This window comes from Heteronotia binoei, chromosome 4 (genome assembly GCF_032191835.1).
Source record: "Heteronotia binoei isolate CCM8104 ecotype False Entrance Well chromosome 4, APGP_CSIRO_Hbin_v1, whole genome shotgun sequence".
NCBI lineage: Eukaryota > Metazoa > Chordata > Lepidosauria > Squamata > Gekkonidae > Heteronotia > Heteronotia binoei.
In genome coordinates this window covers 17,766,336-17,783,068 of record NC_083226.1, presented here as the reverse complement: position 1 = coordinate 17,783,068, position 16,733 = coordinate 17,766,336, and the positions used below count along the sequence as shown (strand labels likewise).

Here is a 16,733-nt window from a genome sequence, read left to right as displayed (position 1 = left end):
GCTTCTGGTGTCTGAGTAGACAAGACTGAGTTTGATGGACCTAGTGTCCGATTCAGTAGAAGGCAGCTTCATACGTTCATATTTCTTTAGAGGAGGGACGGTGGCTCAGTGGTAGAGCATCTGCTTCGTAAGCAGAAGGTCCCAGGTTCAATCCCCGGCATCTCCAACGAAAAAGGGTCCAGGCAAATAGGTGTGAAAAACCTCAGCTTGAGACCCTGGAGAGCTGTTGCCAGTCTGCGTAGATGACTTTGATGGACCCAGCGTCTGATTCGGTAGAAGGCAACTTCATATGTCTTAAAACGGGTGTTATTCGGGATCGTGTTCAGTTTTTTTTGTGCTTGTTGCAGTCGTTCCCGAGCGCAGAAGAATCTTCGGAAGATCTCAGCAGTGGATGTAAGTATGAAGGTTCTATTTCTCTTGGGATTCTTAAAATGCTCCTTTTCTTTAATGGCTGCCTTCATCTGCCCCTACCGCTTTCGTAGCTCTTTCCTTTCTTCGAAACTGTAATGTATTACTGATGTAGAATTTAAACAGCGGGCGCTTTAATATACAGCGTGCAATAAATACTGTGTAAAGGCTGGCCTGGATAGTGTGAGAAGCCCGCGCACTGATGTAGGCGGGTCATTAGAGGAGGCAGAACATGGCTTCAGTTAGCTGGAGCTCTGAGGTGGGGTTGCCAATCTCCAGGTGGGAGCCTGGCGATAACCATGTCAAAAAAGCTGCACGCAACAGTTCAGTGCACTACCATATATTATACATCATATAACGAAGACTATTTCTGAATTTGTTCAATTCCAGTATGAATACCCAACAGCCACAGACCCGCTTACTTCGTCTCTGGGCTCCAGTTCCAGAAGACAGAGCGGTTTTGCGGTTTTGTTATACCTTCCCTCAGGGGTGGGATTCTAGCAGGAGCTCCTTTGCATATTAGGCCACACACCCCTGATGTAGCCAGTCCTCCTGGAGCTTACCAAAAAGAGCCTCGTGAGCAATGTTCCCTCTAAGCTGCAGAGTCTTGTGAGCAAAAATTCTACTTTGTGAGCTACTGTTATTAAAGTGGTGAGCTGCTGGCATTAAAGCTGTGAGCTGTTGCATCAATTATTGTGCTCTGGGGCCATTTTTCCTGAGCTAGGACAAAAATGTGTGAGCTGGAGGTTAAAAATCTGGAGGGAGCTGGAGGGAACACTGCTTGTGAGCTCTTGGAGGATTGGCTAATTCAGGGGTGTGGCCTAATACGTAAAGGAGCTCCCGCTAGAATTCCACCCCTGCCTTCCCTGCAAATTAGCAGCCCGCCCTATGGAGATCCAAGCATTGGCTCATGGTCAACAGCAGCTTCGTCAGGGGGGGTAGTAGTGCGCCCCCTTTTTATATGCAGAATTTCACTTCCAGAGGATTTGCCCCATTATAGTCTGTCCTGCCTTCTTCGCATAGAGCCTAGAACCAGATTTCCAGCAGTGTTCTTGACGGACTTAAACTCTTCCTAGGAAGCAGGAAAGCTGATGTTTCTTCTCTCAGATACCAGCTTGCTCTTTTCATACAGAGTCTTACCGTTTGCCTCGGCAGCCAGGACGAAAGCTGCATCCGAACAGTGAACTCTTTTTAACATAAGCAGCGCTGGTCCTGCCGCTGGGCAAGCTAGGCAATTACCTAGGGCGCTGGCCTTCTGGGGGCGCCAAAGTGGGTGCCCCCTAAGTGACTCAGTAACGTTATCAGTGCAGGGAGGGAGGGGCTCCAGAAGTTAGCCTCGCCTAGGCCCTGAACAGAAGTACTTTTAGATCTGGTTATTTTAATGCAGGGCGACATGATAGAGGCTTACAAGATAATGCATGGTATGGAGAAAGTAGAGAAAGAAGTCCTTTTCTCCCTTTCTCACAATACAAGAACTCGTGGGCATTCAATGAAATTGCTGAGCAGACAGGTTAAAACGGATAAAAGGAAGTACTTCTTCACCCAAAGGGTGATTAACATGTGGAATTCACTGCCACAGGAGGTGGTGGCAGCCACAAGCATAGCCACCTTCAAGAGGGTTTTAGATAAAAATATGGAGCAGAGGTCCATCAGTGGCTATTAGCCACAGTGTGTGTGTATATATAACATTTTTTGCCACTGTGTGACACAGAGTGTTGGACTGGATGGGCCATTGGCCTGATCCAACATGGCTTCTCTTATGTTCTTATGTTCTTAACTCTTATAGAGCACACATACACACACACATGCACATACTCACACATGAACAGACTGTTGGACTGCATGGGCCATTGGCCTGATCCAACATGGCTTCTCTTATGTTCTTGTGTGACACAGAGTGTTGGACTGGATGGGCCATTGGCCTGATCCAACATGGCTTCTCTTATGTTCTTATGTGACACAGAGTGTTGGGCTGGATGGGCCATTGGCCTGATCCAACATGGCTTCTCTTATGTTCTTGTGTGACACAGAGTGTTGGGCTGGATGGGCCATTAGCCTGATCCAACATGGCTTCTCTTATGTTCTTATGTGACACAGAGTGTTGGACTGGATGGGCCATTGGCCTGATCCAACATGGCTTCTCTTATGTTCTTAACTCTTATAGAGCACACGTACACACACACATGCACATACTCACACATGAACAGACTGTTGGACTGCATGGGCCATTGGCCTGATCCAACATGGCTTCTCTTATGTTCTTGTGTGACACAGAGTGTTGGGCTGGATGGGCCATTGGCCTGATCCAACATGGCTTCTCTTATGTTCTTGTGTGACACAGAGTGTTGGGCTGGATGGGCCATTGGCCTGATCCAACATGGCTTCTCTTATGTTCTTATGTGACACAGAGTGTTGGACTGGATGGGCCATTGGCCTGATCCAACATGGCTTCTCTTATGTTCTTATGTTCTAATGACGCTATTTTTTTAATAATTCAAAATGTTTATTAAAATATTAATTAACCATACATATGAAATATTCTCCGTATATTGAGCAATCCAATACAATAAAAAATAAATAAATGCCAACAGATTTTGAAGCTCAAACTAGACTACGGCTGTCAACTTTCAATTGAGGTTATTACTATTAAGCACAGCGGCGGACTGGCCAGGGTGTCGGTTTGCCCAACGGCAAGTGGGCCCCTGATAAAGTGTTAAAATGTGTTAAAAACGTTAATGTCCTTTTAGTAGCTTGAAAATATAACAGAGATCCCAATATTATTACTGTAATGCAACCAAAATGTGTGTTGTGTTTAGGGTTGCCAGCCTCCAGGTGGGGCCTGGAGATCTCCCGCTTTGACAACTGATCTCCAGCTGGCAGAGAGCAGCTCCCCTGGAGAAAATGCAATCTGGATTTACATTTAATATCTACTGCATACTGCCAGGAAAATGTACAATATATGTACACTTTAATGACTTATATATATGCATTTATTTTGCAAAAGTTTTAATTGTACCTTTTTCCACTTACGTATTTTTTGAAAATTGTATTCATTTATTATAAAAATTAAATGATAACCTTATAGTTGTGGGTGGGCCCCCAATGTCTCCTGGCAACCAATGTTTTTAGACCCAGCCCGCCACTGATTAAGCATGTGCATAGAATAAGGCCTTGTCGAGACAAAACACATACACATATAAACACACGCTCACACTCACAACGAAACAAAAACAAAAGGGCGGGGAGGGGGAGAGCAAGTAAGGTCAGTGCAATGCTATTATAGAAAGACATTCTGCAGTAGGCATAGAGAGGGAGTGGGTTGAAGTGAGAAAAGGTTCCCATTTCTGTAAAAAAAGGCTTGCAAGTTTGAAGCGCACCCGTATAAGATTTGTTACTCGCTATTTTGTTGAGCGGAAAATATCCCCACCAGCTTTAGTCAACCATGTAGAAATCGAGGGCAAGGAAGGTGATTTCTGCTTGGAAGTCATTCGCTGCTGTGAACATAACTGAAAGGAGCTCCTTTTGGGGCCGTGTTAATTGTAAATCATCCCAAAGGCTTAACAAGAGAATAATGATGTTATTTATGCTTTATCTGCTTGGTGATTGATTGCGATGGCCTTTGAGTGGATGCAATGACTGCTACCATACCGTTGTATGATACAATCCTAACAATTCCAGTATCTGAAGCTGGATGTCAGGGAGACAATAAAGGCCTGCTCTCAGTGCACGGAGGGTCCATGTTCATCTCATTCAAGAACTCTTCTCCGGGCAGGCTTTCCTCACGGTCTCTTGCTAGACGGATTTGCTTCACCTCCCAAGCACCATTCAGAGCCTATTGCTGCCCATCCTTTTAGGATTAAGGCCATCACCTCTGCAGCTCTGAAAACATGTTCTTCCCCAGCACCAGCTCTAGGGTGCATGATGCCCCAGGCAGGCTTCGTGCCTGCCGGTCACCCCCCCCCCTTCCTCCACAGCGCTGCAATGCACTGCTGCGCTTCGTCGTTCCCCCCATCAGAGCACGCCATGCCAAGGCTGGGCTGTACCAGCTTCAATGCGGGCGGCATGCCATCTAATCCTTTGAAGCGTGCACAGGAGAAGGCTTCCCCCCCTCCTTCCTGGAACCGGAAGTAATGGGGAGTGGAGCCTTCTCCCCCGCGCACTTCAAAGGATTAGATGCTGTGCCGGCTGCATCGAAGCCAGTAGGGCCAGCCTTGGTGCACTCCTCTGATCACGCCGGAGGGGGCATGAGCGGGTGAAGCGTAAGGGAAGGGAGGGGGTGGGCGGCAGTGGTGGAGGAGAGGCAGGCAGGCAATCAAACTAGGTGGTTGTCGTGGGCACCAGGGGGGAGCCCAATTTGGTGCCCCCCGGTGCCCTAGGCAACCGCCTCGTTTGCCTAGTGGGCAAGCCGGCCCTGTTCTTCCCTGGAAGTCATCTGTAAGGTGGCCCCCTGTGCTTGTCCTTTAGGCTGTGCTCGACACTCTTGTTCAGAGGACTGTCAGTTTGGCATCTCTTCCTGCTCGTTGGCAGCTTTAAACGACTTTTTGCTAATCGGATGGCATATTGTAGTCTAAACCAAAGCTCTGGCGCGGATTCTGCGCATCAGAGGGCCTGTTTTATCTCAGAGAGCGGATAGAAGGCGTCAGTCTCCAAGGGGAGGGGAAGGGTTTATGGTAAGCAGCAACCTTCTTTTTTCAACAAGCAGGAGTTCTGTGACAGCCTATGGCTGCTCTGTTGAACTTGAACTGAAATCCCCTCGTGGTTTCACAGCTCAGATCGCCGAACTGTACGAGCAAGCCTTGTCTTCGCACTTCCAAACTCTTCCACCAAAGAGGACAGAAGAATATTGGCAGAGATTCTGGTAAGAGCATTTGGTGGGGTGGAATGCTGGCACAACATCATAGCGAGGATCGGAGAAGCAGGGATGAGCTACGGTTATTGTTCACTTGAAGCGGGAGGTGTGCTATTGTGCTCTTGGAGTGGTTCTTACCTCTATTTTCCACTTTGCTGAGCAACTTTTTGTTATTTAGGTAGCTGTTTATTAAATAGATATGTAGTGCAAATATCCCTTTGGCTCAAACCTTTCTTTCGATAAATGTTGTTATATAGGTATAATCGGGGGTGGGAGCCAAAGGGAAGGTCGCATACCGGGTTCATTACAAAGTGCTGGTTATTACCTTTAAAGCCTTATATGGTCGAGGACCTGCCTACCTGAGGTACCGTCTCTCCCCATATGAACCCCAGAGAGCGCTGAGGTCAGCGGGGAAGAACCAACTGACTATCCCTGGGCCGAAGGAGGCAAAACTACAGAACACCCGTTTACGAGCCTTCTCTGTTGCAGCGCCACACCTATGGAACCAGCTCCCGGAAGAAGTGCGGGCCCCGCGGAGCCTCGAACAGTTCCGCAGGGCCTGCAAGACCATCCTTTTTAGGATGGCCTTTGCCGGACTAAACGCTTGATGGATTCGCCTTAAATGAGATCTGCCATCATATCTACTGATGGAATAGCACCAGAAATATTTAATGTTTAATTTTAAACTGGAGTGTTTTTAAGGTTAAATGCTGTTTTTAATACCTGTTGTATAATTTATCGTAATGATACGTTGTTAGCCGCCCTGAGCCTGCCTCGGCGGGGAGGGCGAGATATAAATAAAACGTTATTATTATTATTATTATTAGGTGAGAACAGGAAAAGGGGAAGGGGGAAGGAGGGATGAGAACATACAATAAATGTCTTCAACCCATAAGGGGTAAACTTCCAGATTGGCTAGAATAGTATTTCAACACTTTTAAACCTGCCACGAGGAAGCCTCATTGCTGCTGTGTTGCATCGGCACAGCGAGGAAACCTCTTGACATTACAGTGGGTAACCTGCTTTCTAAAGTTTCATCAGCGTCCTGGCAAAAACATGAAAAGGTGGTGTTAAAAATGCCCTTAGAGGGTTTTGGTTTTTTTTAAAAAAAAAAAGGTCACTCGGATCTGTTTTAGTCACAGGTGTCGTTGGCTAAGCCAGTTGTAGAAATGATTTGATGCGATTGCAGCCTTGCTTGAAAAACCTTTCTCGTGTTATTCTGTATATGCTTCATATTTAACGAAATGATGTTTTATAGTCTTTTTCATTTCCCCTCGTGCAGTCAGGAAGAGGCGGAGAAGGTAACTTCCTGGCAGATCAAATTGGCACAGAACAGGTAATGGGAAAAAAACCTCTTGGGGTAAAACTCAGAAGCCACTCGCTGCCTGACGGATTGGAGAGTGGGGGGAGAGAAGCGTACAGAGAAGCCTGTAAACTTTGAATCAAGCGTTCTGGTGCTGCCTTTTGAGAGCCAGTTTGGTGTCGTGGTTAAGTGCGTGGACTCTTATCTGGGAGAACCGGGTTCGATTCCCCACTCCTCCACTTGCAGCTGCTGGAATGGCCTTGGGTCAGCCATAGCTCTCGTAGGAGTTGTCCTTGAAAGGGCAGCTTCTGGGAGAGCTCTCTCAACCCCACCCACCCCAAAGGGTGTCTGTTGTGGGGGGAGAAGATATGGGAGATTGTAAGCCTCTCAGAGTCTCTGATTCGGAGAAAAAGGCGGGGTATAAACCTGCGGTCTTCTTCTTCTGCTGCAGTGTAAATTCTACAGTCGTCATCAGTCTCAAACAGAAAATGACACATCTCTTATTGCTGTACTTACTTTAAAATGTAAGATATTTACCCTGCGTTACCAACCCTAAGGCTCCTGTGGCAACTAGTGGCTTCATCACTGTCTTTGTTCAATTTTTATATATGTTTGAAAGCTTTTACCTACTCGTAAGGAACATTTTCCTTCTATAATGAAGCTGCTGAAAGTCGCCTTTACTCCCTTGAAGGACCTCTCCTTGTTCATACTCATATCCCCTCTTCCCAGGAAAACCAATTTCAAATGAATGAATGATGAATGAATGAATGAATGAATGAATGAATGAATGAATGAATGAATGAATGAATGAATGAAATAAATCCTGGTGCCTGTGGCCGTATTTAGACTTTTTGGGTGCCAGCCAACCACTACGTCCTCCGGCTCATGTGCCCCGGCCTTTTTCCTGTTGCGTGTGATGCGGAGCCAGCTGTATTTTGTAGCAACATCCAAATAAGGCAGAACGACAAACTGGTTTATTCTCTTGTCTGCAAGCCAGGATTCTGAATAGTTTAACTCTAGTTCGGCATCCTTGTTTTCAGGGCTTTTCTTGTAGGAAAAAGCCCAGCAGGAACTCATTTGCATATTAGGCCACACACCCCTGACATCACCATTGTTTCACGCAGGGCTTTTTATGCGTTCTTGCTAAAAAAAAAACAAACACCCTGCTTGTTTGTATACAAGAAAACAAACCACAGAGACGATGCATTGCCCAATTCAGATCCCTCAATAAACCATGACTTACTGAGCAGGAACGCACCGGATCACAGTTCCAGCTGGCTTGGTGTCAGGGGATGTGGCCTAACATGCAACTGAGTTCCTGCCGGGCTTCTTCTACACAAAAAGCCCTGTGTGAAACAATGGTGATGTCAGGGGATGTGGCCTAATATGCAAATGAGTTCCCGCTGGGCTTTTTCTACAAAAAAAAGCCCTGGCGATGCTGCTGGCTTTTGTGCCATCGTCTGTTACACTTCTTGTTACTGGCTTTTAATTTGTTTATAAGTTATTTTTATGCCTACGTTGTACACCGCTCTGAGCCTGGCTTGCTGGGAGAGGGTGGCCGAAATATATTAAATAAATAAATAAAAGTAAGAAAAAAGTGCCCACATATACTGTGAAGACACTAACATAATCTCTCTGTTTCCTTCTTCTATAGTTTTGGTACTGTTAGTAATGTTCGCTGAGTTAGTGTGAGCTAGCTCACAGTATTTTAGCTTCCTGTTCACAGATTTTTGTCTTAACACAGGAAAAATGGCCCCAGAACAAGCTAATTTATGCAGTGGCTCACAACTGTAATGCCAGTAGCTCACAAACTAGAATTTTTGCTCACAAGACTCCACAACTTAGAAGTATTGGTAATGACACCAGTTTTTTTTTTCTAACATTGTAAAGATGGACGCGGACATTTAGTACGCAGTTCGACAACAACGTGAAACCATGGCAGTTACAGGTTTTTCTTCTTTTCCTCCGTCTCTAAAACTTTGTAGGCAGGAAATCGAGGATGGGAAGAAGTGTCTCATGTGCTTGAGGAACAAAGATATCCCCCCTTATTTCAGATCGGAATTCGGCATAGAGTTTTTGCAGAAGAAGGTAATGCGGTGAATACGGAAATGGCACAAGCCCCCCATCTCAGCGAAACAGGCTGTTTCCATGGTTTCTACAGCTGTTCATATGGGTGGACCATACAGGATCTGAACTCAGGGGCCTGACCCCAAGCTAGGGGGTCACAACTTCCAGAAAGCTTTTGATAAAGTTCCTCATCAAAGGCTCCTTAGAAAGCTTGAGAGTCATGGAGTAAAAGGACAGGTCCTCTTGTGGATCAAAAACTGGCTGGCTAATAGGAAGCAGAGAGTGAGTATAAATGGGCAGTCTTCGCAGTGGAGGACGGTAAGCAGTGGGGTGCCGCAGGGCTCGGTACTGGGTCCCATGCTCTTTAACTTGTTCATAAATGATTTAGAGTTGGGAGTGAGCAATGAAGTGGCCAAGTTTGCGGATGACACTAAATTCTTCAGGGTGGTGAGAACCAGAGAGGATTGTGAGGAACTCCAAAGTGATCTGTTGAGCCTGGGTGAGTGGGCGTCAACGTGGCAGATGCGGTTCAATGTGGCCAAGTGCAAAGTAATGCACATTGGGGCCAAGAATCCCAGCTACAAATACAAGTTGATGGGATGTGAACTGGCAGAGATTGACCAAGAGAGAGATCTTGGGGTCGTGGTAGATAACTCACTGAAAATGTCAAGACAGTGTGCGTTTGCAATAAAAAAGGCCAACATGCTGGGAATTATTAGGAAGGGAATTGAAAACAAATCAGCCAGTATCATAATGCCTCTGTTTAAATCGATGGTGCGGTCTCATTTGGAGTACTGTGTGCAGTTCTGGTCGCCGCACCTCAAAAAGGAGATTATAGCATTGGAGAAAGTCCAGAAAAGGCCAACTAGAATGATTAAAGGGCTGGAACACTTTCCCTATGAAGAAAGGTTGAAACGCTTGGGACTCTTTAGCTTGAAGAAACGTTGACTGCGGGGTGACATGATAGAGGTTTACAAGATAATGCATGGGATGGAGAAAGTAGAGAAAGAAGTACTTTTCTCCCTTTCTCACAATACAAGAACTCGTGGGCATTCGATGAAATTGTTGAGCAGACAGGTTAAAACGGATAAAAGGAAGTCCTTCTTCACCCAAAGGGTAATTAACATGTGGAATTCACTGCCACAGGAGGTAGTGGCGGCCACAAGCATAGCCACCTTCAAGAGGGGTTTAGATAAAAATATGGTCCATCAGTGGCTATTAGCCACAGTGTGTGTGTGTGTGTGTGTGTCTGTGTGTGTGTAACCCTGGAGTGCAGGGTTTCTCTACAGCTTGCATACAGCTTGGAACAGGAGTGTCAAACATGCAGTTCAGGGGCCAAAACAGGCCCCCGGAAGGCTCCTATCAGGCCCCCAAGCAACTGGCTGTCATCTACTTCCCTCTCCCTCTCTCTTGCTTCCTTCTGCATAACAGCTTGCTTTGCCAGGCTTGCTCAATTGCTCAGGAGCTACAGAGCAAAACCTCAATTTTCTCCATTGGCTGAGGCTCCCCCCCCCACCCAGTCCCCTGGGGAAGGAAGGAAAGAGCCAGAGCTTCTTTTGCCCAATTCCCTGGATCCCCTGGGATAAATACAAAGAAAGACTCCTTAAGACCGAGTGCTAACTTTTTAAGCATGTTTTAAAATATATATTGTTGTTTTATATAGTTGTTTTAAAATATATATTTGTGTTTGTCTGTGTTCTTTATAAAATTTATATCTCTGCTACCTAATCTTAAATAGGTACACACATGGCCCGGCCTGACATGGCTTGGCCCAACCCGACATGGCCCAGCCCCTCAAGGTCTCATTTATGTCACATCTGGCCCTCATAACAAATGAGTTCGACACCCCTGGCTTAGAAGTTTGTCCTGCCTTGCTGAGACCTCTTCACTCCCGAGCTGTCTTCTGTGCCTGAAGCTGTTCTCCCTCTGCTGTCTGAAGCCACCACCTTCCAAAGCTGCTGCTAAAACCGCCACCACCCTCTCTCCAAAGTTGCCTGCTTATCTACACAGCTCTCCCATCCCAGGTGTTCTTCATTTACAATGCTGTGTAGGACTTAACCCCCTGCTGTCCTGGGACTGCCATTCACATGGAGAGGGGCTGTACGGCTCACCACTTATCTAATTTCCACTACACCCAGGAGCCAAATCAGGTCCCAAAGGGTTCCCATCAGGCCCTCAAGCAATTCTGCTTTCTTCTCCCTCTCTCTTGCTTCCTTCTACATCACAGCTTGCTTTGCCAGGCTTCCTCAATCACACAAGAGCCAAAGAGTCAAACCCCTTTTCCTTCTGTTGGCTGTGGCTCCGCCCCCTCCTCATCCCCTGGGGGAGGGAGGGAAAGAGCCAGAGCTTCCTTTGCCAGTTCCCTCGATCACACTTCTCTGACGCTTCCAGTATGTATACAACTATTCTCTCTTAAACAACAAATGAACAATGCTGGAAAATCCCAGTTGGTTGTCTCTGTTGCTTTTATTTTTTTCTTTATTAATAAGAACACTGCCATAATATTTTTTGTCTCATTGTTTCTTCCAGACTTCAGACTTCAAACAGCTTTCGAAAATGCTCCCGCCGTTTCCAAAGCCATCAAAGAAAGCGTGCCTGTTGGAAACCATTACACAGTCCTGTGAAACTAAAACTACTGAAAGCAGCTTAGGTAAAACCTGAGTTTGATTCTACCCGCTAGATCAGGGGTGGCCAAACTTGCTTAATGTAAGCGCCGCAAAGAATAAACATCAGATATCTGAGAGCTGCAAGACACAAAGATTGGATGTTTGAGAGCCACAAGACAGGAAGGAAGGAAGGAAGGAAGGAAGGAAGGAAGGAAGGAAGGAAGGAAGGAAGGAAGGAAGGAAGGAAGGAAGGAAGGAAGGAAAATGGAGGAGGGAGGTGGAGGTGGAAAGAAAGCAACTTTAACTTTAAATGCATCCTCCAAGCTGCTGGCTGGAGAAGTGATGTAAAGAAACAAATGCCTTCTCTGGTGGGGGCTTCAAGAGCCACACAATGTGTGTGAAAGAGTCACATGTGGCTCCTGAGCCACAGTTTGGCCACCCCTGTGCTAGACAGAAAAACCCTGAATTCAGCAAATCCACATTTTACCTTTATCAGCAGCATGTTCGGACACAAGGGCTTGGATTCCAAGCCTTGCTTTTGTTGTAGGGACAAAATAATCTGCTGCACAGTGCGTTCCTCCAGCAGTAGATGCTTCTGCTCATACAAGACCAGTTGAGCACTGAAGGGACATGCTCCACAGTGGAGGATCACCCCAAAACTGATACAGTGTCATTCTGGCTAACGCAGTCATCAGGCCAAGTGTAATTTCCCCTGGAAATCAGTGGAAGGGAAGGCTCAAGAAGATGAAGAAGATATTGGATTTATATTCCGCCCTTCACTCCAAAGAGTCTCAGAGCGGCTCACAATCTCCTTTCCCTTCCTCCCCCACAACAGACACCCTGTGGGGTGGGTGGGGCTGAGAGGGCTCTCACAGCAGCTGCCCTTTCAAGGACAACCTCTGCCAGAGCTATGGCTGACCCAAGGCCATTCCAGCAGCTGCAAGTGGAGGAGTGGGGAGTCAAACCCAGTTCTCCCAGATAAGAGTTCACACACTTAACCACTACACCAAACTGACTCAGACTCCCCCCGCTGAGAACTGGAATCCATGGAAAATACAACTCTTCCTTTTTCCACAGTGGTCTTTTCTTTGGGGCAGGACCAGGGTTTTTTTTTTTGTAGCAGGAACTCATTTGCATATTAGGCCACCACCACCCCCATGAAATAGCCAATCCTCCAAGCGCTTACAGGGCTCTTCTTACAGGGCCTACTGTAAGCTCTTGGAGGATTGGCTGCATCAGAGGGGTGTGGCCTAATATGCAAAGGAGTTCCTGCTACAACAGAGAAGCCTTGGGTAGGGCAATCAACCGTAGCCCTAACCTGGTTGACCCAAGCTAGCACTATCTCATCAGATCTGGAAGCTAAGCAGGGTCAGCCCTGGTTAGCATTTGGATGGGAGGTCACCAAGGAATTCCAGAGTTGCTACACAGAAGAAGGCAATGGTGAACTGTCTCTGTTAGCCTCTTGCCTTGAAAACCCTACAGGAACATCGTAAGTCGGCTGCGACTGGACGGCATTTTCCATCACCAATTAACTCACAGGCATTTTGAGCCCACAGTCGCTGAGTGGTCTACACAGGGTAAATGCACATTGAAGGTATTCCTCGTCCTAAGATTTGTATACTCAAGGTCAGAGTAACTTCCAATTAAATACCTAAGTGTCCACATGCAAGAATTTGCTTCCCGCACATGGACGAACATGTAACATGAAGTTATCCGGAGTGCCTTCAATTTGATGGTCCTGATGCATCCCAGAAATGAAGAGGGATTTATTTAATTAACAAATTGTTCTTACTTCTTGGGTTTTTTTCCCCCATTGCTTTGCAGGAATAAGGTCATTGTTCTTCATTTAATATGGCAATTATAATGAACTGTATATTTTGCCTACATTGCTATGAGCAGTTGTCATCGTTCTACATCCAAATGTATACCATCACCTACTTACCAAATTGTCCTTACTTCTAGTGAATTGTTTTTTAGGGACAGATCAGAACTGATTTTTAATTTCTCTATACCACTGAGGAAGGCCGTTATGCTAGAACAGGCCTGGTTTTAATGAAAATTTTCACTATGTAGTATGAATTAAAGTTGTTACACACACACACAATTATTTGTTTTGTTAAACTCCTTGTGGTGACTTCTTCAAGGGTTCCAGGTAGAGATGGGAATGAACTGAACCACGAATCACAATTCATGCTCAAAATGGGCTGGTTCGTGGTTCATTCTGAACTGGTTCATTTGCTTGTGCCATGTTTGGTTCATCTTTGCAGTTCATTTTCCCAGGCAGCCTGGTGCCGATTCAATCAATTCCTATGCAGCGGTAGGGATGGACTTCTGGGAGCCCTAGAAACACCCATAGCAGTTGTCCATAGCTTGATCGGTGGCTCTGGGAACCAACTATGGAACTCCCATTCTGTCCTACGGGAGCAAATTCCCTGACTCTGCTGCTTTCACTTTTCACTGCAGCACAAACACAGAAGAGTTAGTTTTCACCATGGAGAACTAAAGCTGAGCTTTCCTGGAAGCATCAGCTTTGGGGGACTATGACTCAGACATTCCAAATCCAATGGTCACCAAACTTGGAGAGCGGGTGAAGGAGAGCCTGCTGAATATTTCCGGTGAGTTTTACATCTCCCGAACCAAACCAAATAACGAACCATGAACCAGTTAGGGCAACCGGACAGGTCACAAAAATGAACCCCCAAGTTCAGGGCAATCGCTCAAACCACCATTTTTGCATTCCATGCCCATGCCTAGCTCCAGGTATCTCAAAAACAGCTTTTCATATACATGAATGTGTACACTGGTAGGCGACGGGGTATAGGATGACGACAGCTGCTCATAGCAGTGTTGCCGAGAAATACCCTTCATTATAATTGCCACATTAAATGAAAAACAATGATCTTATTCCTGCAAAGCAATGGAAATGGAAACAAAACTGAGCCCCAGATTTCTCTCTCACTGGCTGGGAAGTGTTGAGAATACAACCGGTAGGTCCTGCACCATCCTCTGTGTCAGAGAATTTTGACGTAAATGTGTGCCATGCCACCCATTAAATGGAAGCCAGAAAACGGCTTCATTTCCTGACATGTGACTCTTCGCTAGTATTCTCCTGTATCATCAGAAAGATCTCTTTGTACAATTGCATGTCCTTGCTTTATCAAAAAAAAAGCCACTTATCTCTTTCCAGAAATCCAAAACAACTCCATCTCCAAACAATATTCCGACGACCTCTTCAATCTCTCGTGGATCTCTTCAGTCCGTGCCGAAATCTTTCCAGATCCCCCCTCACACGGTAAAGTGTCCAGCAGGGTAGTTGGAAAAGGCAGATATACTTGTGCAGTACATGGGGCTGGCCCTGCCATTAGGCAAAATAGGCAGCTGCCTACAGCACCGGTCTCTGGGGGGCACCAAATTGGGTGCCCCCCACGGGACTCAGGGTCTCCACAGGCCGGCCTGCCTTCCCTGGGCTTCTCCTCTCCAGCGCCTGCTTGCCTTCCCTTCTCCTCCCCAGCACTGCTGTGGAACTCCAGCCAGGCCCAGCCCAGCTGGTCCCACTCAGCGCAGGGCGGTCAGCTGCTGCCGCCAGCAGCAAGATGAGCCACGCCCCTCGCCTCCTCCTGTGCCCCTGGCCCTAGAGTGCACAGCACATGGAGGAGGAGGAACGAAGGGTGGGTGCGCCCGCTGGGAGATTCCCTCACGGGGCTCGCAGGGGGGTGCTCTTGGGCATACCCGGAGGCCACTTTCCCCTCCCTTTCCAGCTCCCCTGTTCAGGGGGAGGAGGCAGCCCCACAAAGTTGCAGGACCAGTTGGGGGGGGGGCAGATGGGGAAGAGGCGTTGCTTCCTCCCTAACATTTTGGGCATGGAGGGGGTTCCCTTAAATGTTGTTTGTAATAAGTGGGGGGGGGGGTGTACCTGAGCTCCAGGGGTGAATTTGCCACTTGGGAGTTCAGGCATGTGGGCACCACTCCCTAACATGGCCTCACTTCTGTGTGTGATGTCATCACATTGGAAAGGCCCCGCCCGCTCTTGGAACACCTCCCGAAATCCCCCTTTGGGGAAAAGGCAGGACCTGGCAACCCTTTCCACTAGATTAGTAGACCCGTAATCCATTCGATATAAACCATTACTTTTGTCAGCCGTCTACTGTGCTATTTAGGATACGGACAAGCATCTTGAAATGCCATCTGTTCTGCTGTTTGTATGGACCTGTGATGCACTGTGGTAGTAGTAATGGTATGTGAGAAGGGACGTATTTATACGACTGGGCGTAGAGATTGATTTTATATTATGTCATGGATGAGGAATGCAGTTTTGTGTGTGTGTGTGTGTGAAACTGAACTATTTGTAATTCATAAACGCATTTTATATTTGAGTATTTGTCACGGAGAGATTTGTTGGGCATTTGGCTACGTCCAACACTGCTGTTTCTCAGGATCAAACTATAGGCCCAGGAGATCTCTGACTGATGCTCACTCACTGGGAAACATCAATCTGTGAAAAAGACCCTTTTCCCGGCACTTCATCTGAGTCTCGTCGGCGGGTAACGTCTCTGAGGCACACTGTAAACGCAAACTGAAGCTGGAATTGAGCTTTTTTTTTTTTTTTTAATAGAAGCTTTTCTAAAATCAAGAACAGTCAAGAGTCCAGAAGTTCGCTTCTTTCCCTTGGCTCCCTTCTGTCTGCTCGCACAAGAACTGTAGAACTGCACTCATAAGAGAAATCACATCTCTTTTCTTGCTCATCAGATGAAGGTGACAATTTATCGGCGTATTTCTTCAAACCACCCCTCCGGTCTCTGCTAGTGAATGCTGCAGGATTCCCGAGAAAAGGGAAGGTGCAATTGCCCTCCTACATCGAGGAAACCAAGCGAGAAGCTTTTTACAGTAAGAAGGTAAACCACCTTCCTGCCTCCACTTCTGACCACAGCCGTGAAACAAATTGTGATCCTACAGCACAAGTTATCACTTTTTTTTTTTTGCATTTTAATCTTTGTTGTCTTTGTTTTCGGAAGCTGGTTTTTCAGGTAGCCGGCTCCAGGTTGACTCAGCCTTCCATCCTTCCGAGGTCGGTCAAATGAGTCCCCAGCTTGCTGGGGGAAAAGTGTAGATGATTGGGGAAGGCAATGGCATACCACCCCGTAAAAAGGGCTGCCATGAAAAAGTCTGTCATTATGTGACGTCACCCCAGAGTCAGAAATGACTGGTGCTTGCACAGGTGACTACCTTTACCATTATTATAAATAAAAATTCATACAAACAATAGTCAAACCTTACAAAAAACAACCAACAAAAGTAAGCTACGTCCAATGTTGACAGTATTAGTACTGTTTAAAAAAGGGATTAATACAACATAAAGTCAATATATTTTTCTGGGAGTTTACAGTGAAGTGAATCAGTATTTTGTATGAATTCAAAAAAAGAATACCACGTTTCCAAAAATGTGTCCTTTTTAGTAGGAACCTCTGCATGAACATAAGAACATAAGAGAAGCCATGTTGGA

At 46.4% G+C, this 16,733-nt stretch overlaps 2 protein-coding genes and 1 non-coding gene across 3 annotated transcripts in view; 2 read left to right on the top strand and 1 right to left on the bottom strand.

Moving 5' to 3' along the window:
• The window catches only part of WDR3 (WD repeat domain 3), a 418,951-nt gene that overhangs the window by 309,608 nt on the left and 92,610 nt on the right, over nt 1–16,733 (bottom strand). The window lies entirely within an intron of this gene.
• Nucleotides 1–16,733, top strand: part of SPAG17 (sperm associated antigen 17) — a 154,037-nt gene that overhangs the window by 120,077 nt on the left and 17,227 nt on the right. The window contains exons 38-44 of the mRNA XM_060236319.1: nt 348–393; nt 5,176–5,266; nt 6,540–6,593; nt 8,546–8,648; nt 11,157–11,277; nt 14,421–14,525; nt 15,950–16,125. Coding sequence (XP_060092302.1) covers nt 348–393; nt 5,176–5,266; nt 6,540–6,593; nt 8,546–8,648; nt 11,157–11,277; nt 14,421–14,525; nt 15,950–16,125 — 696 coding nt within the window. The remainder of the gene's footprint in view (nt 1–347; nt 394–5,175; nt 5,267–6,539; nt 6,594–8,545; nt 8,649–11,156; nt 11,278–14,420; nt 14,526–15,949; nt 16,126–16,733) is intronic.
• Nucleotides 100–166, top strand: TRNAT-CGU (transfer RNA threonine (anticodon CGU)). Its single transcript has one exon. It is a non-coding gene; the product is annotated as a tRNA-Thr (tRNA).